The sequence below is a fragment of the Beta vulgaris genome, chromosome 6, assembly GCF_026745355.1.
Source record: "Beta vulgaris subsp. vulgaris cultivar EL10 chromosome 6, EL10.2, whole genome shotgun sequence".
NCBI classification, from domain to species: domain Eukaryota; kingdom Viridiplantae; phylum Streptophyta; class Magnoliopsida; order Caryophyllales; family Amaranthaceae; genus Beta; species Beta vulgaris.
In genome coordinates, this window is record NC_079207.1 from 66,684,248 (window position 1) to 66,706,447 (window position 22,200).

The 22,200-nt window shown below is 36.6% G+C and overlaps 2 protein-coding genes across 8 annotated transcripts; one reads left to right on the top strand and one right to left on the bottom strand.

Annotated features, from left to right (window-relative positions):
- Window positions 1–205: 205 nt before the first annotated feature.
- Window positions 206–3,912, bottom strand: LOC104897578 (probable arabinosyltransferase ARAD1). The gene is made up of 4 exons (XM_010684485.4): window positions 3,008–3,912; window positions 1,191–1,487; window positions 1,010–1,105; window positions 206–809 (listed from the first exon to the last, which is right to left on the bottom strand). Exons 1-4 carry the CDS (start codon window positions 3,530–3,532, stop codon window positions 384–386), a joined length of 1,344 nt encoding a protein of 447 aa, XP_010682787.1. The 5' UTR covers window positions 3,533–3,912; the 3' UTR covers window positions 206–383.
- Window positions 3,913–6,447: 2,535 nt separating this feature from the next.
- On the top strand, window positions 6,448–20,162 carry LOC104897579 (uncharacterized). Of its 7 annotated transcripts, none has more exons than XM_010684487.4 (21): window positions 6,452–6,934; window positions 7,021–7,106; window positions 8,451–8,552; window positions 8,636–8,742; window positions 8,841–8,941; window positions 9,144–9,231; window positions 10,747–10,835; window positions 11,194–11,309; window positions 11,440–11,605; window positions 11,706–11,841; window positions 12,022–12,118; window positions 13,349–13,478; window positions 13,722–13,781; window positions 13,888–14,000; window positions 14,112–14,236; window positions 16,372–16,596; window positions 16,777–16,925; window positions 17,593–17,756; window positions 18,558–18,640; window positions 18,730–18,815; window positions 19,811–20,162. In XM_010684487.4, exons 1-21 carry the CDS (start codon window positions 6,716–6,718, stop codon window positions 19,952–19,954), a joined length of 2,586 nt encoding a protein of 861 aa, XP_010682789.1. In that variant the 5' UTR covers window positions 6,452–6,715; the 3' UTR covers window positions 19,955–20,162. The 7 variants fall into 7 exon arrangements, 5 of the variants coding, with proteins under 5 accessions (XP_010682789.1, XP_010682788.1, XP_010682791.1 ...); XM_010684486.4 differs by having other exon boundaries at window positions 6,453–6,934; window positions 11,194–11,333; XR_007274967.2 differs by lacking the exons at window positions 18,730–18,815; window positions 19,811–20,162 and having other exon boundaries at window positions 6,448–6,934; window positions 11,194–11,333; window positions 17,628–17,756.
- The last annotated feature ends 2,038 nt before the right edge of the window (window positions 20,163–22,200 follow it).

A 22,200-nucleotide genomic window follows, 5' to 3' on the forward strand; every position in this document is an offset into this window, starting at 1 on the left:
AGGTGAAATCTTACCATGTGTTATATAAGAAAGGATCTAAGCATGAACAAATCAAACAACATGCTGATCCAGGAAATATGGTAATGTCGGCTGCAATAATGAACCAAAAGTCAGAGTTCAGACATCACAGTCTGGATTATACCCCAGTTGTTTTGATAAAAAGAATGTGGTATCAAAATGTGGCACAAAAATACTGCTGAAACACTGAACAACAATCAAAAGAATACAAACAAATTGATCAAATGAGATGTCAGAGGCTTAAAGTATGCACTCCAATAATAACCTATGATTCCCCTGTCTTAAGGGAATTTTCAACTGTAAATATGGAACTGTAGTACTGTACATACAAAAACAAGTACAGTTAAGTACAAAATAGAAACGAGCTATCTTTTCCTTCCCCACCAATCAGGGATTTTTAACCTTCTGTTTCTATGAGTAGCAAGGTAAGCTGGCGGGAGCTTATGTCGGACCTGCCTCCATAACATATTGACTGCATCACCTTTCTTGGGGGGGTATTGAAACTCGTAATGATGGGAAATGTTCTTCAGCTTATTCCACATTTTAAGCCACCTCTCTTTTGGGAATTGACGAAGCTGCTCGATCATATAACCCGGGTTTAGAGCCTCGTCGGTTGAGAAGAAGAGGGAGAACTCAGAATAATCAAGCTCGTCTTCATACGGAAGCTCAATTTGGTCGCTAACAATGACCGGTACGCAATGGCTGACTATAGCATCGAAAAGCCGGCATGAGGAAGGGGTATCTCCTGCTGGGTGTAGACAGAACTTTGACGATCGCATCCCCTGTGTGGACTGTCAAGAACAAAATATATTAGATAGGGTGTGATCTATTCAACTATTAGAACTTTTTTTACTAACTTCAAAGAATTCATCTGCAAGTTATTTTTCTCAAAACACTTTAGCAAATCAATATTCATCACAACCTATCATCAACCCTACCGTACATTTGTTTGCACCCCATATATCAGAGTATAGTTACTGAAATGGCATACCAATCTTATGTTTTCCTCTGAGGCAAAGCTCCTTTCAAAGCGGACATCATCATAATCTTCCAGAAGCTTTTGCAATTTAGCACGAACCACGCCTTCCTGAAAGTGCAAAAGGCTACTCATTATTATTATTAATTTACCATCCATCTCAAACGTACAAAAATATGATCTCAAGTTGACTTACATCTTTCCTGACAGTTCTGCCACGGAAAAACAACAGTGTGGTACGGGATTCAAAAGGATCAGGCGTGTCATCATCGGTATATGAATCCACGACATGGACATATGGGGAAACAACATCTTTCTTTAAATTTGACATGCTCTTCGGATAACGACCGAAATCTGCCACAATGAGAATCGATGCATTTACCTGCTCCCGAAGAAACCTGAACGCATTAGGGTGATGCATAGGGATGACATGATCTCGGCCTTCTGACTTTTGCCAGTACCTAGAGTTCCTCAAAAACTCCAATATATCAACCTAAAACCAAGAACACGACTTGATTAACACTTTGTAGACAACATTAGGAGCTGGATGAAAGATTAAATGATAAACAATAAAAAAAAGAACATTGAACATTAAACATTTTCGGTTCTCACTGGTACTAACATGGAAATAAAACCAGCTTAATCCACCATTTCTTCACAGGGTGCGAAGCATCTAGTATTCTACTAATTAGCTATCAATGTACTAGAAGAACTTTGATGTGTGATAAAATGGAGCACAGAAGCCTTAACCTATAATTCTAAGCCCACAAATCCAGAAGAAAGGGTCGGAGATTAAACTCGAGCTTGGCAAAGCAATGGGACATGAATATACACTATACAAACAGCTTATCACATCCCAATATCGATATTCTAGTACAGCTTTCTAGTCATAAATATCTCAAATTACAAGGAAATCTAGTCAATCAACAAGTGATCACACACCATGATAGCAGTAACATATGTCCAATAGTATTTCTGAAAACATGGCTGAGAAAGGAGAAACCTCCTATTTACTAAACCTGTGAAACCTACACTAGACACTACCATATCATACCTCCTCATCTCAATCTGCAAGAGATTGAGACCATAAAGATCAACCACACAACAGCAAAGAACAATATCAAAGCATTTATCCCAAAGGATGAGTTTGGCTCTATGAAACAAGAGTATATCTCCGGTGATCGCCCACAAATAAGATGAACCATAACAGGAGAAATTATTTCCATTCTACACCCACTTCCTTCTTTGGTTCTTCTCAATTTCTCCACTCCCAAGTCCCAAACATCACATAATATTCCGACATTATAAGGAGACACAACCAAAACCTAATGGCCGATTAGAAACTCACTACATAGATCGCAGAACCAACCATCAGATCATGAGAACTAGTAAGGGTTATCATACAAGACCACAACATCAAACCCATTTAACTCGAACAATAACAACCCAATATGGATCCCATCAAATATCAATAGAAGGGTCTCACCCTTTAACCAGTAGAGACTGGAAGGAGCCAATAAGTCATCAACTCATTCCGAAAACAACTTTCCAACAATCGTCGTCGTCGACTCTCAAAACAAAACACTACTAAATTCCATTCCATGTCAATCTTTCAATCAAGAAGATTAAAAAACCATCACATTCCCAAGTAATCTTAGAAATCTATATCAAACAAACAAATTAATTAAGTTTAGCTCCAACTCAATACACAATCAACTCTTAAAAAAACCATTACCTTCACCAATTCTTACAACAAATCCAAATCCAAAAACTCCTGAATTACTCTAACTTCATAACTTTCTTTGTTTTCTTTTATCACTTCTTTTGCAACAATATCTCTTAAAAAATAAACATATCTAGTTCAAATCCACACAATTTCTTCAGCTAATAAACAAACAACTCATCAAACTCAAATCCTACACTAGCCAAAATTCCACACTAAATTAAACTCTTAATACACATATTAACAAACCAATATGAAACTTTATAAACACATCAAAAAATAATTCTTACCTGAAGTTCCTTATCACGTTCAGTAATTGGATCAGTCATATTATGTCCATAAACATTAAAACTCAAAGATGAAAAAAACGGAACAAAGAACACATCCGCCATTTCTGGATCCAACACTCTCACAACTTCACCACCACTTCCATTTTCATTTTCTCTCTCCTCCACAAGCAAAGAAGCCATCATCCAATACTCAACACTATGCTGCTTCCTCAACCCAGAAACTGTCGGCCATGGCGGAAGTGTCTCGAATGTCACCGGAGTTTCGTCGGAGCTCCGGCGACGTAACATACCGACGTTGAATCTCCGAGGAAGATCATACATGTAAACTTTCAACGGAGATAAACTCCGGCAAGGTGGGACCCACTTAGGATTCGACGGCAGAGATTGAAGGAATGGGTTTAGGTAGTAGTGGGACCCACGTAGATCCACGGTTCCTATGAAGAATAGGTAAAGAAATGTGGCAAATACGAGAATTGCAAGGATTATTCCTGCTTTTTTGTACATTGGTTTTTCACAATTGCTCATGATTTTTTGGGTTTATTAACTAATTGTGTTGTTTTGAGAGATGGGTAATCATGATTTGAGGGGGAAATTAGTGGGGTTTTGAAATTTGAGGTGAGATTTTGTGGGATTTGTAAGAAATTTGAGGGTGGAATTTTTGATGGGTTTTTGTCAGAAAGAAAGAAAGAATGTGAGCGGAATTTGAGGGGAAAGAAAAGATATTATTATGCAGTTGGATTACAGTTTTTTTTGGTACTAGTAGTAGTAGAGTTGCTGCATCTGGGGAATTTTATTAAAAATGGTTTGAGTGACCAGATTAGTAAGCTGGTTTGCGGTGGATGCTTTTCTTTCCTGGGATGTTTCTTTTGTTTTACTCCTAAAATGATTTTATCTATTGTATTTCTATGGGGTTTGTTCGTTTGTGGGGTTGGGAGTTGGACTTTACTTGAATTCGTGGATAGAACATGGGCTGAAATTACTCGTTTCAACAAATACTACTCCCTCCGTCCCATAATATAAAGCCTATTACATTTTTGGTGGGTCAAAATTTAAAATCTTTGACCAAATATTCTCATTTGTATATATAAAAAAAACATATTCATGTGAGATCGTGTTAGATTCGTCTCAATGTGTAGTTTCATAATATCAACTTTTTATATTTTTTATTAATGCGGAATTGAAGACATTAAAGGTCAAAGTTACATCTTGGAGACCGTGTAAAAAAGAAACAAGCACTATATTATGGGACGGAGGGAGTACTTCCGTTTGCTAAAGATCTTCTTTACTACTGTTACTATAGATACCAATGAAAATCAAGTTGTGTGGGGCGACTAAAGTAGGAGAGAGAAAGGGGTTAAGATAAATAAAAGGGGTTAAAGTAGAAGAGAGAAAGGGAGTAAAATTAAATTAATAATGTAATGGTGGACCACATGATAGGGACATGAGAGGGTAAAAAGGGAAAAGAAATTCAAATAAGGAGTAAAATAAAAGAGAGAATATCTTTTAGAAACGCACTTAAACGGAAAGAGAGAAGATCTTTAGGAAGCGGAGGTAGTAGATAGTAAAGGTGACCGGGCTAAGTCTTAAAAAGATTGTCTATTGGTCGGTATGGAACAAAATTTGGGTCAAACACAGGCTTTTCAGGTCCAAAAACTATATTAAAAAGTCATTTTTGGCTTGTCCAAAACCTGTTCCAAAGCCAAAAAATTGGGTCGTGCCCGACCGCGAGCCTAACCCAAACCCGCCCAAAATTCGAGTCGGACCGGACCCGCGAGTTTGGCTTTTTTTATCAGCACTAATAGATAGTGAGGAAGGAGAGTGTCTCCAATGGCAAGCAACAACCCTATATTGCTTCTCATGCCACATCAATTTTTCAAGCTACATACTACTCCAATAGCAAGTAACAACTAGTTATAGCTTGAATTGTGCCACACTTGCCAACTAACCTCTTATTCTTGACTATCGTTTGTTATTCAACAAAATGGATCCCACCACTTATAAAGTAAGCCATATAGCTTGTTTGAGCAACATATGGATAGCAGGGACATCATCATCAGCAAAAGAAGAACGTAGTACCGACGAGGATTTAGGAACGGTGGGTCATGGGTGTTGAGGGGGGGGGGGGATACGAGAGAGAGGATGATAGATAAATTATGACGGTGGAGAGAAAGTGGGGAAAATTGGGGATGATCAAAACATGAAATACAAGAGCTAACAAACCACTAGTCATGGTAGCAGTATTCTATATTGAACCGCCAATCAAAGTTACATCGCTAGTTCAATTTGCGGTTTACCTTAGTTAACCGCTAGTTCAGTTAGCGGTTTTGCTTAAAACTTAAAAGAAAAAACAAAACCCACTCACAGTCCTACGTGAACGGTATGCAGGGAATTAAATCCAACTTTGGCGCATAGATGGAAGTAAAAATTCCTTTGACAATATCTATGAAAAAAATACAAAAATAGGTGCCATTGTTGCACAATTTTTCAAATATAAGAGTGCTTGAAAACCATAAGGACCAAGGGCTTCGAGAGACTTCACACTTCAAATTGCAAGATCAATATCTCTTTTTTTTTAGAAAGGTAGATTAAGCTTATTACAATCTCCATTTGAGAATTATGTGTGCATGCCTATGAGAATATTAATTTCCTCATCAATTCCATCATATTTGAAAAGATAAGCAAAGTATTCAACAATTAGAGTTTATCACGGATCCAATGATTGCCACAATTTCTAATAGCAACAATTCGATTATTTTGCCATCTTCGAATGACCGTGCTTAGATGGAAAAAAGTGGTATTACGAACTCCGTCTTTTAGCCAATCAACTTGAGCTTTCTTTGATACCGAATGAGTTCATCCTGTTTGAGTAATGTGTCAAGCTTCCCTTCTCAACCCTTGCTTCTTTGATGCGGGCCATAAGTGTACATCTTTCTCGAAATACCTCTTGGTTTCAAGTTTGAAGGACCTTAGAAAGATATGTCAAAAAAGGTATAAGTGGCATGTCAACACCCCCTTTATCATTCTCATGAATGAAGTTAGTGAAAGTTTCACGTATCATCCATGCAACTTCAAATCGGAATGATCTATCAAGAAAATCAAGGTAGACAAACAACCGTTTGAGGATATTAACAACGAACAAATATATGATTACAGGACTCGAAGGTGTTTGATTTCGACTTTATCGAATTTGAAATCTCATTATGAATCACAAAGACCACAAACCAATCTTACACCACGACAACTTTCAATTGAATTATCTCGAACCTATATATATGATTGTCTAAAGAACGCCACTCTAACAAGCTATTAGTTTTCAATCTAATGATTGAATCGACCACTTCTTCTATTTCAACTTACGATTATTTACATATTATATGATATCACATATTTGACTATTCATATGTGAGATCACAAATTTGACTTGTAAGTTATGAGTGGTAAGTGATAAGTGATAACTAAGTTTGTTTAGGAAAATCCAACACGAAACAATGTTAGCAAAAAACCAAAAACCCACCGTCACTCCCTCACCTCACTGGTCATCCACCATCATCAAGCAAGTAAAAACCTCCATTTTTTTAAAAATTTCCTCCTTCTCTTCCTCATTTTCTCTCTCCTAGGGTTCACTTTCACTTCACCTACCCTAATTTTCGCTCATTGACCTTAATTCTTCATTAATTATTCCCCAATCTCTCCTGCAATTCTTCATCAATGGCGATTTTTTCAAGACCGAATATTCGAGATATCTTCGCATTCAAATTACTCATATCATTAGCAATCATGTATGGTTTAATGTCTTTATTAGTACACTCTGTTCTTCACATGAAGTTCATTAAACCACTCGCCATTGACGCTCCTCTTCATCAGTTCTCCGAAGGTAGAGCTCTTCAGCATCTTCGAGTTTTATCCGAAGACATCGATGGACGCCAGGTGAGGTTTTCATCACATTTTTTTTTTTTTTTTTGTGGATTTACTGTTGAATTTTGTTGGTGATATTGACATATTGTGATTGATAGGAAGGACGTCCAGGATTGAAGCAAGCTGCTGATTATATTATAGAGCAGTTAGAGTTGTTGAAAAATCGGTCGAATTCGAAATTTAGGTAGGGTTTTGATTTTATTGCACCTTTTGTTGATGGTTTAATGATGAATTGAGTGTTGAAATAAGTGGAGGAATTCATTGCTTTTTCTTTGTGGATGTTAATTATTGTTTCTTGATTGTTTGACTATGGCCTACATATGCTGAGTAAGCTTTAAGTTTGAGATGGGAAAAAGGTTGTTGCCCTATCCTTATTAGAAGCTGTGAAGTATTAAAGTGATATAATTACCCCCTCTGATTGGGATAAAGTATGTCGATTTAGTTGAAGTATTGAGAATTCGGTTAACTTTAGTTAAATTTGCATTTTTATTGACTGTCTATCGTGTATGGATGCTGCGTTCGTTCTTTAATGATCTTCATACTTGAATTGTACATGAAGAGTAAGAGTAATTATTGGAAGTAATATTAATAATTAATAGTGGATAAAGAGAGAGGAATAAACAAGAGATAATGTTGGGACGGAGAGAAAAAAAGTTTGATGGGATACTAGAAAAAAGGGTAAGATAATATTTGAATAATTGACAGTAAGCTGAAAAAGGAAGTACAAAGTTTGTTATAGAGTGACATTTAAGGTTGCAGTGATGATTTGCTTGTTTTATTCTGAGGATAGGAATGCTGAAAAGTTAAGTACAACAATAGAAAAATATTTCCCTTCCTGCTTTATACCAATCTGGAGGGGTTAAAAAATTTGGTTCTTTGGTGTCTAGAGGGGTGAGGAACTGAGGATTACATCTTGGTGTCTTTCCCTCCACCTCCAATTAAAGAGGGTTATTATTTTGGTTGGGTGAGTTTGGGCTTTTTCCATTTTGCGCGCGCGTGTGTGTGTGTGTGTGGGGGGGGGGGGGGTTGTTAGTGTTTTAAGCATTTGATTCTGTTTCTGTTGTTCTTTCATCCTCCCATTTTTCTCTTTCATGCGTTTTGAAGATCTGATCACACAACGAAATAATAGTCTTATAAGCTAGCGCAGTTTCTCAACATGACCTTTATTTTACAACTGACAATTCATTGAGTAATAGACGGCTCGCTGGAAGTTTCTGAAGATTAGTTAGTAACTTTTCTTTCCTTAACTAACGGTGACCACCAACCCAGACTACAATGTTATTCTTGCGGTCGGTTGAGTTTAGGAGAAAGGGAGGTCAAGTTGTGTGTAGCCTTGGCAATTGACACTAATTCTTTCCCCCCTTTCTCACAATAGGTTCTTTGAAGCCTTGGGTTTTGCATTGGTATCTTTAGTTCAAATCTGTCATGTCTAATGTTTAAACACAGGAAACATATTTTTGAACTTTTTTTGTCATTGATTGCTGATGTTTCGGGACCAGGATCATCATGAAAGTATATTGTTTTGCAGGATTGAGGTTGAGGAAAGTATGGTTAATGGGTCTTTCAACATGATGTTTTTAGGTCATAGCATATCTTTGGCATATAGAGCCCATACAAATATTCTCATGAGGTAAAGTTGGTGAGCGTCGCTTCCATTAAAGTTGTTGAGGTCATGTGGTGCGAGTTTGTAACATTCCCTCATTTTGGTTACAGAATATCATCAGTTAATTCAACAGAAACTGATGCTTCAGTTTTGGTAAACGGTCATTTCGACAGTGCTCTCAACTCCCCTGGGGCTAGTGACTGTGGTTCTTGTGTTGGTAAGCCTATCACTAACAAATTTACCTTCATACTTTCCATTGGATTAACGTTTACTGATTGAGCTGGTGAACATAGTTTTAGTTGTTGTCATCTGCAGCATCAATGCTGGAACTAGCAAGACTTGTAGTTGATTCTGATTGGATTCCCCCTCGGCCAATCATATTTCTTTTCAATGGGGCTGAAGAACTTTTCATGTTGGTAAGTATTATGTGAACTTCAAAATGGCTGTTCCCTGTTTTTCTATGGTGGATTAACGTTCTCTCTTCTACAAGTTTTTGTTGTGCATCTAGAAGGGGTTACAATCTACGTTTTTTTTTTTTCTTTCTTATTGCTTTTGGTTTTTGACTGGTACCACTAAATATTAAAGGTTCTTCTTGTTTGATATGTCTAAATTTGTCAGGGTTCACATGGCTTCATTACCACTCATAGATGGCGTGACACCATTGGAGCTTTCATTAACATAGAAGCGTCAGGAAGTGGTGGTCCTGGTATGACAGCTACCCTGTTGAATTGGTGATGTGTCTGAGGTTAACTCGCACTTATTATTATCTTATATACCACCTATCACCGTTGATTGGAATGGTGAATATGGTCAAGTAGTTACTTGCTATGTTTCTGTATTATCTCCTTGGTAGAAATCTGGTTATCTGGCTATCAGTTAAGAGTCAAGACTCAAGACCTCCTCCCCCCCCCCCCCCCCCCCCAAACAACCAAAAAAAAACCCTCAGCAATTCTTGTTGAAGCAAAGTGTTTTTCATCAATTTGAGTTAAAAGAGGTGACTGTGAGAGTTTAGGCTCACCATTTACATAAAGTTTCTTAAAGGGTATGCAAACTTCAATTTTGGGACAACCTGATAAAGAGTATGTAAACATGAAGTGGGATGGAGGAATTATCTCTTGAAAGCCATAATAGTACTTTAACGCAACCAGAAATAATTTTGTGTTACCATTGGGTCATTACCAAGTTAGAACAAAGAGCTAGATTTGTTGGCTTACATATTGGTTGGAACTCAGAAACTGTATGGCTTGATTCTCAATGGCTTTTGCTGCTTTCTCCATACCCTTCCCAGTTACAACAGGTCTGGTTAGATATGATTAAAATGGATAGTTGCTAGAGCATGAGTAAAAAAAGAAGAAAAAGATAACCACATCTGTATATGTTAGGATATACTCTATCTGTCCTGTTTAAAACTATACATACTGTAACTTTATGTCCCTATGGCCATATTGAAGTAATCAAGTATGCATTCTACTTTCAGTAAGGTTTCTTCATTATTTTTTCTATAAAGTTGGGATCTACACCCACTTATTCACTTTTTCTCAATTTTTTCTTTTCCATTCCATTTTTGTCAGTGTATACTTTAATATGGGATAGAACAATGGAGGGAGGTTTTTTTTTTTTTTTTTAAAATAATAATCATGAACCCACTTTATTTTGAGCCTGCTTTTCTACGCCCTCTCCTTCCCCCTAATAACCACAAACCAATACCCATATAGCTGAGTCTAAAATTATTGAAGCAACCCTTTTCTGGCATCGGACTATAAAAGTCTCCCTTTTCTGGCAAAGGAACACAATTAGCCAAGTCTAAAGTACATATATGCTTGTGTCTAAGTACATTGATATAATTCATCAAGGTAGGCATAAGTAATCCGTAGGTAGTGAGCTTATATGGTCATCCTGCAGGCCACAGGCATCGGACGGGTATGGAGATCTTACTTGTGATGCATGTGGCTATGGTGCTGGTTTGAAGATTTGTTGTGGGCTTGTGGCCTTGTGGGTATGACACCTGCTTAACTCCATTATAATCCGTCTGATGAGATTCTATTGATATGTTGTTCTTGGTCTTCCCAGATTCTTCCGCTCCGTATCAATCACTGAAATTGGAACTGCTGATGTATTATCCGCTTGTATTATGTTGTTTTACTGGCAATGTTGTCTGCTTTTCTTTTTATTTCTTATTTCCCTCGAACAAGATGATTATATAATTCTTCTCCATGGACAGATGTAGTTTGTCAATCTGGACCTGGTTCTTGGGCTTCTCGTGTGTATGCACAGTCAGCTGTATATCCCATGGCTCAGAGTACTGCTCAGGTAGACAAAAGACTTAGCTTTGCTTTCTGCTTCTGTTTTTGTGGCACACCAGCTGTTTGTTTATACAACTTCATCAAAGTCCTTTATGCATGTTGTAGTAATTTGCTGCCTTTTTTTTTTGTATCTTTATGTTAACAATCACTGCATCTTTTATGTCTGCTCGATTGATCGGCATTTTAAGGCTGACATTAGACAAAACTTGGTTATGCCGGCTCCGTTCTATCAAGCTACACGATCAATATAACTCATGCACCGCATAAAGCTTATTTTACTAGAGATGCTATTGCTCTTTTGGTGTTTAAATGGTACCTGTATCCTCATTAAATAAAATGGGTCTTGAACCATGTTTATATTGCAGGATATTTTTGGAATTGTTCCTGGTGACACAGATTACAGAATATTTGCCCAAGACTATGGGAAGATTCCTGGACTTGACGTAATCTTTCTTCTTGGTGGTTACTTCTATCACACTTCGTATGATACACTCGAAAGACTATTGTATGCATTAGAATTTGATATCTTGGTACATATTCCCTTTTATTGCGATGCTGAAACTAGATTATCTTGGATGCTGCTACTTACCCTTGTAACTTTCTGCAACCAGACCTGGAAGCATCCAAGCGCGTGGGGACAATCTGTTTAGTGTTGTCAAGGCCTTTGCTAGTTCTTCAATGTTAAGGAATGCAAGTGAACGCCAATATCTTGAATCTTCTGCTCAAGGAACTAATGATGAGCGGGCAATTTTTTTTGACTATATGACATGGTTCATGGTATACATTAGAGAAAGTTGATTTAATATTCTTTTCTTTGAGACCTATATATATTATATACCACTGAAATGAGAATGCTTTATTACGAATTATGTTTCAGGTCTATTACCCAAAAAACATTGCTGCAGTTCTCCATATTCTTCCAATAATTATCTTTCTCGTTGCTCCAATCATCTTACGTCTGGGAAATTTTGGACTACGTTCTTGCTGTAAAACCTATTTTGACTTTTTGAAAGGTGATTCTACTGGCTGTTTGAATCAGGGATTTGATTTAATACTGTCTTAGATAGAGTGATTTTTTATGATTGTCTCGGTTTGAAATAAATTGAATATAGTCTATATCGTTCTTAAAAAATGGAAAGGAGTCTTAGAGAATACGAGTGATGATTCTGATTATTGGTGCTTATGTATGACAGGGATGTTGCAACACTTCATTGCGATCGTCATGGCAATCATTGTTCCAATGGTGTTTGCAGCTTTAAGACTGCTTTTCTCTGGTCATGCAATGAACTGGTAGGAGTTCATTTCTTAATTATATTATCATTATGAAACAGTTGGTTATGCAGTGAACTGGTAGGAGTTCATTTCTTAATTATATTATCACTATGAACAGTTAACTGTTTGTGAAATTGCGAGTTTGACCCTCCGTTTTCAAATAGATGCTTCATTTTGACTTGCACACTTGCAAAAGACAATTTTGACCATTAAAATCACTAATTACCCATTACTAAAATATTATGGAAGTTTTTATTTTTTGAAATATACGTCGAGACCAATTCGAACAACATCTTGTATGCTAACATTGGGTTTAATGCATATGTTGAAAAATATGGTCAAAGTAGAGTATGTGAATAAATGGAGCATCTATTTAGAAATGGAGGGAGTATTATATAAGAAAGGAGATGTTTACTTGTGGTACTGATTCCCAAAACTAATGTTTGTGCCTTTGTGGATTTTCCACTGATTGTATGCGGGAACCATTGTCACAAATCATAAAGTGTTTCTTGGGACTTGCATTCGATGGTACTCAAGTTTTATTTGCCTTTCTATGTGAAAATCAATTGCACTATATTACATTTTTGTCATAATATGAATTTGGAAAACTTTCAGATGAAGTAAATAATGTTAGATTGGTGCTGACCATGGTAGGGCCTAGGGAATAATAATTGGCATTACTGGGTTTTTTCAAAGATGAAGCGTTTTGCATGGTGAGAAATTATTGTTATCTGTTCTTCCTTTTACGTTCATTTGTGGGGAGGACTTCAGGAATGTTGGATGTGCGTCTAACAAGTGGCAGTAGTCGCTCTCTGTTCATGTCCTATTTAGTTGTTTTTCACTTGTGTAAGCCCTGCAGATTTCTGACGCTGAATAGAAAAATGGAAAGTGTATAAAGGTTGTCAGTCTAGTGTTCTCTTGTGTCTATGCTCCATATTATATTTCCTTCTTGTGTCCCACTCCCTTTTAATTTCGATATTACATAGTTCCTATAAAATTCAGTAATTGAATTTGAACAATTTGTATTAATAGTAACTTCAAATTTTATAGGTTATTGGAAGATGGAGGTGATTTGGCAAAAAAAAGACATGTTGGGACATTTGGGGTAGAGGATCTTAGTTGCTAGTATTCTGCATAGGATTTTAATTCGATACAACTAATTCTTAATCTGGCTTGCCTGCCCCCAAGTTTCTCTGTCTTGGATTCTCTTTTCCCTTCGTAGTTTGGTTTTAACTACATACTTTGCAGGTTTGCTAATCCTTATTTGGCTTTCATGATGTTCATCCCATGCTCTGTTGCTGGTCTGCTTATCCCAAGATATGCGCGTAGATGCTGTCATCTTTATCAAGACATGACAGTTCAGAAAATGTCGAGAGAGGTGCAATTATTATTTTTCAGTTTCTTTTTCTCTTTCCTTTCCTTGCTTCGGGGGAGGGGGTGGGGGACTGGGAGTGATGACACACAGGTCTGTGCTAGTTTTTTAAGTGCTCCATTCCCTGTTTAGTAAAGCCATATGCTGCATTTTGCTTTTGCATGTATATGGAAATTGGCTAAAAGTGTATACTGTTCCATTATGAGAAGTTGTGTTTTATTCTCTTGATTTCAGCATTAATTATTGCAGGCACGAACTGATGAAGCCGGTTTTTATGGAGCATTCGGATTTTATGCTTTTTTGACAATGGTATGCTCCAATAATCATGATTGCTATTTCTTGGGTTTTTCTAGAAAAATAAAACATCTAATGTAAATGTTTTAGTTTAAATTTACTTAGTTCAACTTTCTTGCAGGTTTATCTTCTCGCTGGTCTTAGTGGAGGCTGCTTGACCTTTTTCACATCAGTGTCTATGTTGTTATCTTGGATATGTACTCAATCACTCTCTTATCGTGAACATTCATTGAGGTAGATATTGCTTTTGCGTTCTTTGAAGCTTTAAGAAATGTAAACACAGCTTTGGCTTAGCTTTAGCATAAATGCATGATAACTGCCCTGATATTTTAAGACTTCTTTTAGGTCGGTGGTGGTCTATACGTTTCCTTTGCTGCCTTGTTTAACATATTCAGTCCATTTTGGTGGATTCGTTACGCAATTTTTGATCGAGAAGATGGGTATGATGGGTTCTCTTCCACCACCATATGGTAAGTTTGAATTGATATCTAGTTGCTTTTTGGGTCGGTCTTTGTATATCATATCAGTATCTGATTGAACTTCCTGAGAGAGATAATATTTAACTCCTACAATATGCCAACCTTAATATTGAAAGTTTTGGTTCAAAGGACTTAGAGTGGATCTAAGTCCTGATTAGACTTGGAGTGGGTGGCTGCAATCTGAAGATACCCCAAGTTTTTTGGAAGATAAGGTGGTTTGCTCTGGAGAGGGAATAGGGCCGATAGACCCTTACCACCTGCTTTTGTTTTTCTTAAGGTAGTAAGGTCCAGTATTGATTGTATGTCTGATTTTATTGGAAACCATATCACCAACCTCGAAGAAGTAAGCCCTGACCACCTATTGTTTCTAATGTACAGGCTGCCTGTGACAGACACCCCCTTCCCCTAAAAAATAGAAAAAGGAAGAGGAGAAGGAGCTGTGGTAGGCTTTGGATCTCAGAAATTAGAGTCTGCTCTTATTCACTCTCTCTTCTTGCCACATCTATGGTCGTGCTCTCTGCTGACTGGTGATTACAGTTGAATCTGATCACTTACATGTTTGATGTCATCTCAAAGGCAATTCTTTGTCTGAAGCTCACTATGTCGTTATGGATTGTGATTGCCTGGAGTCACACCCATCTTCACTCAAATATTTCTCTCACTCTTACTTCAATATCTACTCAAAATTTATTATCTATCTTTCTTCATCTTCCAACGATTTCTTTGGGCACCTAGTGCCTTAACCTGTTGGATCTGGCTCATAATGAACATTGAAAGTCAAATAGCTGATTACAAGATACTGATTCCAGAGGAAGGAATAAGGGTGACACTACTTCTGTTGGCAGGGGTTCCAAGAAGACTTGAGGAGTTGCTACTGCTCTGAAGAAATATTATCATTTCTGGCCCTTCGCTGCATGGAAGAGTTTCTTGGTGACATTCTGTGGGAAGGGTTGGGGATTTTGGGAAGAGAAAAGTCTTTGAAGCTGAGAGCAAAGTCAGCTGGAGGTGACATTGTCGGGCTTTTTCTTTTATATGAAAAAAAGCAGTACAAGAACATGATATTTCTACTAAGTGACCAAGAAAGGCATCTAGATAGTCATGATGAAGGTTACCGCTGATAGGATGGAGAGCAGCTTCATTTAAAATTACTTGACATTTTCATCTCTTATCAACTGCTGGCTTTTCAGAGGGAGATTGGACTAGATGAGAACTGAGAACTGTTAACACGGGATAGGGTTTTGGGAGGGGGGGGGGGGGACTAATTAGCCAAGGAATCAAGGATGCATAGAACAGAAAATGTCTTATCTTATAGCATTGGACCCGTCGACCTGTACTCTGCACTTTTCTACTGGACCTGCAGAGGACTTTGCAACTTTAATGTATATTTAGCTTCTCCCTTTTGGTCGCTCTGGAACGAAAAAGAAAGAAGGGGTAATGACATTGCTGCATATATTAAATTTCTAACAGAAAGGTTAGGATGTGCATGTTTGGATGGGTAGGAGATATAAATGGTTTAGTAACTGTTTATTAACGAAGATTACCTCTGGTTTTAGAATAATAGGCCACATTTTTATTCTAACGTTGCAAAAACAATTAACCACTTTCTATACATAATGAATGTACTTTAAAACTTTCTCTTATTACCCTTTATGATATCCTTGTAAGAACTCCTAAAAGCAAGTCCATTCGCATGATAGAGTTGAAAAAATCTGAATAATGAAGGATAGTTATGGCAATTTAGGAATGCCTTAGAACTGGCCGCAAATCGAGGGTGTCCTACTATATAGCTAGGGAAGGAGGGAGTATGTTTTTCAATTAAAGCTTATATCTGTTCAGGCACCGCGCAAGACTATTATTTGAAATTTCCCAAGTCACTGCAAATAAAATTTGTGCATCAGGATAAGTAAAAATCTTTTAAGTTTCCAGTGCCATGAGAAGGGGAGGGGAAAGGAGGTTTATCTGTGCACTGTGCTGGGCCTTTGCTGTACTACTTTGTGCTTGAGTGTAACATCTATGCACTTATTGTGAACTTACTGATCCTCACAATCAATAAGTTGTGTGAACTCTGTCAACTCAGGCTATTGTCTTCTTCACCCTAAGATATCTGTCTTGTACTTCGGTTGCAGGATATTATATGCAGGATATTGTAGTGGCAGCAATGGTTGGTGTTGTAACTGGTTGGTGTGTGAGCCCTTTGCTGCCTGTTATTGGTGACTGGTTAGCAAGATCGTCTATAATGCAAGCTTTGCTGCAGCTTAGTGTGCTTGCCCTGGCAATATCGTCAGGGTTCTTTCCTTACAGTCGGGATGCCCCTAAAAGGGTTGTAATGCAGCATGCAATCTTAACTACAGGTATCTAAGCAGATTGGAATTGTACATGAATATATGTTGTATTCATGTCTTCTATCCTTGTTATAAAGTATGAATTGTCTTTTTTGAAAAAGAGAAAAAAATATACTTCGAAAGCTATTGAATATCAGAATGATGGTTGGCTATAGTTAGGTCCAGTTCTGAAGTCTATTTGCCCAACAGATTCATTCCAGATCGCGGACTCAAGCTATGAGTTCACTGTAGTAGATTCAAATTCTCTATCTTTTCTTTTCAAGCATGCTCATGACGCATCAGAATATCTGCAAATTGGTTCAGGATATTCTTCCGAGAATACGAGATATAGATGGCTTGTAAGTATTGCTCTAGACTTTCAGTCATTTGAGTTTCAAGATTTTTACCCGAGTGTCATCTTCATATCCTTAGAGGCCTAGATATATTACACTCTTGGAATTCACTGCATATATAACTAATTGGAGATTGAGGTCCCTACATCCTAGATTGCAAATCTGTAAGGAAAAATTTACCATAGAGGTCTAAACTTTGGATGATAATTTTTAAAAGGTCTAAAATAATTGATCTTAACTTTTAATGGGTCTTAGTGACTTGCAACTAACGAATTTTTTTAAAAAATCTCACCTACTCCCGACGTCTCTCCCTCAATTAACCCTTATGGTGGGACCCACGTTTTACAATTTGTGACCTGTTAAGCTAGCGTCAAGTCAATGAGGCTCGCTAAAAGTTAAGACCCATTAAAGTAGGGACCTTCACAAGTTACTCAATAGTTCAGATTTTTTAAAATTATCATATACTTTAAAACTCATGAACCCACAATTTTGCTACTTTGTGAATGTTGCCTCTTTAATCTTTAGGCCCAGATTTCCATTATGTCTTTAATTGATTGGCATATAGGTATTGATGAGATTATTCAAGGAACTATTTGCATGTGTTTACTTTTTCATTACAAATGATTCTCCATGGAGTTATTTGGATGTCATGAATCATGCTATTTATTTACAGGCGCTTTTCCCTGTGTCTTTTTTATTTTCAAGAAGCTTGAAGTTTCCCGTCCGACATGAAGAAATCTTGAAGCAGTACAGTTCATTTCCCTATTTGTCAATTGTTGAGCAAGAAGAGTTCTCTGATGCTGGCATTCGCAAGGTTTATCTGGAACTCAATATAGGGTGAGTGAGAAGCTGCTCAGAATAGTATTAACTGCAACTCTTTCTGTCCAGATTAGCTTACACCTTTTGACCATGTATATTATAATTTATGCTGAATAAAAATTGTGAAATACACATGAAACGAATCTGAGAAGGTCCCACCTTACCTTTTTTGTATATTGGAAAATTTATAGATCAAAGTTTGTGAAGTTGGGGTAGAAAATTTAAATTGTGTAAACTAATCCAGGGACGAGGGGAAGTATCAGATTTCGTCGTTAGATTATTACATATAAATCCCAAAAAGAATCATGTAGCGTTGGTCTGTGTTCGTGAGGGATTAATTGCACATTGCACTTGAGCGTGTTGAATTTAAATTGCTGTATGTCCACTTTTAATAATGTTGGCAAAGAGAGAAGAAGATAGCTCTGTTTGCAAATTGTAGTAATATAAGGCTTTCTAAGATAAACGGCAACATGCAATCACCACTTTGAGGTTAGGTAGACTTGGTTCTGATGTCAGTTTTTGACAGTAATGCATCTTGTAGCGTCATAAATTGATGTATGCCATAGCTCAACTAGTTATGAACTTTTTCACCAAGATGGCTGATGTATGGCAGTACATTTTGGTAGTACGTTAGCTGAGATGTGGCTGTTCTTTAATTTAATGTGAGTCTATCCTTTTTGAAGCGCTTAAGAGTTGTAGGGGAGGCTTAGAGTTATCGAAAACCTAACATACAACGAGTTATAATGTAGATATGAATAGTCTGGTGTATGTTCCTTATTCCGATGCTAACTCAAGATATCACACTTTTTTCTTTTCTAGATCTCTAAAAGAGGTTTGGGTGACTGTCCTCAATGTTTCTGGTCCATTATCCGGTTGGTCATTTGCTGACCAGACATTACCAGGTAACAACTGGTTGATGGCTTTTACCTCTTGTAATATTTGTTACATTCTAACATCTTTGCGTTAACTTCCATCTGTAATTGGTCTACAGCTCCAGAAGCAATTGAAGGCGGACCTCCTTCATATATATGCAGACTTAGTGGCGCTAGCAATGAGAAGTGGGCCTTCTGGTTGGAGGTAAAGTCCTAGATCTTGTATATATGTTAGTTTCATATTTCCATTTCGACTTCTGGCGTTCAATAAACTAAGAGGTTTTTTTTCCTGTTTCCCGTACTAAGTTCTTGTATAATTGTTTGAATGGAGAGATAGGACTTTTATAGGTTAGAAGTGAGACTATTCAGGGCCAAGACTTCAATTAGGACATGAAAACTTCCATCTATCTCAATCCAAGTCCTGTATATTTACCTGTTACTCCCTTCGTTTTACTTTTATTTACTCACTTTGCTTTCATCAAAACCAAAGAGATGGGGGGCAAATATTGAAGAACAGAAATGTAAATGGTGTGTTCAGGGGTGAGGAGAGAAATATAATTGTACGGGAGATGTGAGTATTAAAAGATGTGACAGGCCTATGTGCCATAATGAAAACAGTGAAGTGAGTAAATTGTTGTATTACCTACCAAAAAGTAAAGTGGGTAAATCTTTGTGAAATGGAGGGAGTGTTATTTAGAAATTACACTTTTTTTTTCCCTAAACCTTGTTCAATTCAAAAAATTGACAACCGTCCGAACTTATGAGCGTTCCACCATTTTCAGTCCCAACTTTTGATTGTTTCTCAGTGGTCCTAACTTTGGGGGTAAGTTTTACAAACATGGTCCCAATAGGTATATCATTTTGTCGAGCTGTGGGGATGTGGGCCCAAACAATTACATAAGTGGAGGGAAAAAGTTTTGTAGTTGTGAAAACCACTACAAATATTGGTAGTTGCTCAAGGGGAGGAGGGCATGAGAAGAATGTAGGAACTTTTAGATTTTGAATCTTCCTCTTTCCATGTTTGTTAGTATGGAATTTGAGATAATACTTAGTTCACAAAATTACCTATGAATTCATTACTTGTACCATTATTTCTTTGCGCTCACCAAAGAGGCCGTCAAGAAACTGATATGTGCGCATCAATGTCATTATGGAAGTGTGATGCCTTTCTTTCTGATCACTTAAATGGTATATTTGCAGGCAAATAGTTCAGAACCTCTAAGAGTAGAAGTTGCTGCCCTAGACCAACATTTGGTCGAGCCAGCGAAGGAGATGAAAGGCCGTTTTCCAAACTGGGCAGACGTAGTGGCTTATACAAGTTTTATGTCTAGTTATTCAGTTTAGCTCTTAAGCTAGTGCACAGTGCTGCACTGAAGCGATGGAGGCTCACATTTTTTTTGCAGCCAGTCATTTGTAACATTATGAGGTCTTTTTTTTTTTTCTTTTTTGAGAGGGAGGGGGAGTGGGTTTGTAACATTATAATTTAAATTCTTACAGTTTAATTGGAGAAAAGATAATAAAATAAATAAATAAAGCAGTAGTCTTTCACAAATTGAAGTGCCTCATGTCTTCTGTAGTTGGTATATCATTTTGTGTAACTGTTGACATGCATTTTTTCGTCAAAATTTACTTTGTACAGCGTTCCCATGTTTTGGTACAATTCTTCATGGGAATTTCATTCTGTAGTGAACACTTATAATTTGCTGTGAACAATATTGTGAACCCCTCATCAATATAAAGAAGTCAATTGAACTAAGAGATCAAGTATAATGGAACTTGAGCTTTACATTTGGTGATGATTTAGCCTTAGTTTTGGAACACTAAATTTGAATTCATCATCACTAAATTTCTTACTAAACTCTATCACTAGTTCACTATGGGGCCGTTTGGTTGAAGCTTTTGGTACTAGCAAAAACGGAATAAATTGCCAAATGATATTTTTGGGCGTTTATTTCACAATATTTTCTTTTCAATCCGTTACATGGCATTATATGAATCCTTCCATATAAAACCCTACCTCCACCAGAAGTAACAAAACCGATTCAGAAGGGAATCAAATAATTGACGCTTGAGAAGCCAAGGCGTCTGCCTCACTGTTATCAACTCGGTAGCAGCTTCACTGCCTCACTCACATTACTTGAACGTTGAACTATTAGATTACCACCACCGATAATTAAAAAAAAGGTTACAGGGATAGTGAAAAGAAGAGAGAGAACAAAGAAATATGTTCTATTCATTAACAATACCAGACACAAATTTTCATAGATCTACAATATGATTTTTGTTTTTCAAATTTTTGATATCTTTTTTTCTTGGTTATTGAGGAGGGGTGATTTGTTGGATACGCAATACAAATGACTAACCAAACAACTTTGTCAGTTTAATGGAATGGGTTAAATCTGATTCCTTTCCTCCATTAATTTTGTTTCCATTCCGTTTCCTCCTTGGATATTAAACCAAACAGGCCCTATATGTGTATATGAAGTTCTTTAATGGTGTTTAATTTAGGTTATAAGCTTACCAAAAAAATAAGTTAGGTTGTAAACTGACATCTTATTTATCAAATTAATAGCCCTTTTCAACCAAAAAAAATAAATAAGAGAAAGAAAGGTGTTTGATTGTCAACAAGGAAAAAAATTTCCCAAGAATGTTGATATTTGGTTATCCAAACAACTCATCAAATATACACTTCTGATTTTTCCACATATCATCCAATAAGTACTTCAATATTTAGAGGTAAGGCACAAAGATGTGTTCTCCATTCCTTCTTTTCGTCATTTCTCTCTCCGTGACTTCACACTCATTATCAACGGAGATAGTTCATTTTAAAAAAAATGTACTAAAGTATACCATTTTCAGCATTCTCCATGTTCACCATCTATACATTTTGGATGTCAACTACTTGAATGGATGAAGTTGTATGGTGGTACAATGTATTGAGATAGATTGTCATATTTATGAATATACATATTACTTAGTATTATATCTTATTGGTTGTTAATTATGTTAAATAAGGTTTTTGACTCAAGAGATATACTCACAATAACTTATTGTGAAACTATAATTTTTTGCACACGATGCGTGTTTGAATTTTTTTCGAAACAGAACCTCGATTTTCTTCGGCATAAGAGTCAAATTTTGTACATTAAACATATGAAGTATAATTGTTTTTAGTTGCAAAATTTGATTGGTTTAGTTTCTGTCACTTAAGTCTCTCACCATTATTTTTGTCTTTTTTTTTTTTACTTTTCAAAGTTAAATTCTATGAACAAGTAGAAATTTTATTGAATTTATTTATGATTTCTAATATTATAATTTTTTAGTTGATTTTTGAATTAAGTATAGTACTAACTTTTAAATTCTAAACACTATAAAAAAGTAAATAATTTTTTTCCTTGTCTAACTTCTAAATTCTGATTTCACTACAAATACACCTCTATTTAAATCATGACCCACCAGTAATTGTGAATGGTTCTTGAGAATAGTGATTTGTAAGTAAATTTTTGTAAATGTTTTTGTATGTATTGACGTTCTAGGTTATTAGTTTTAGTTTGTATGTTAATTTTAAGTTTTAATAAAGTTTTCCGATT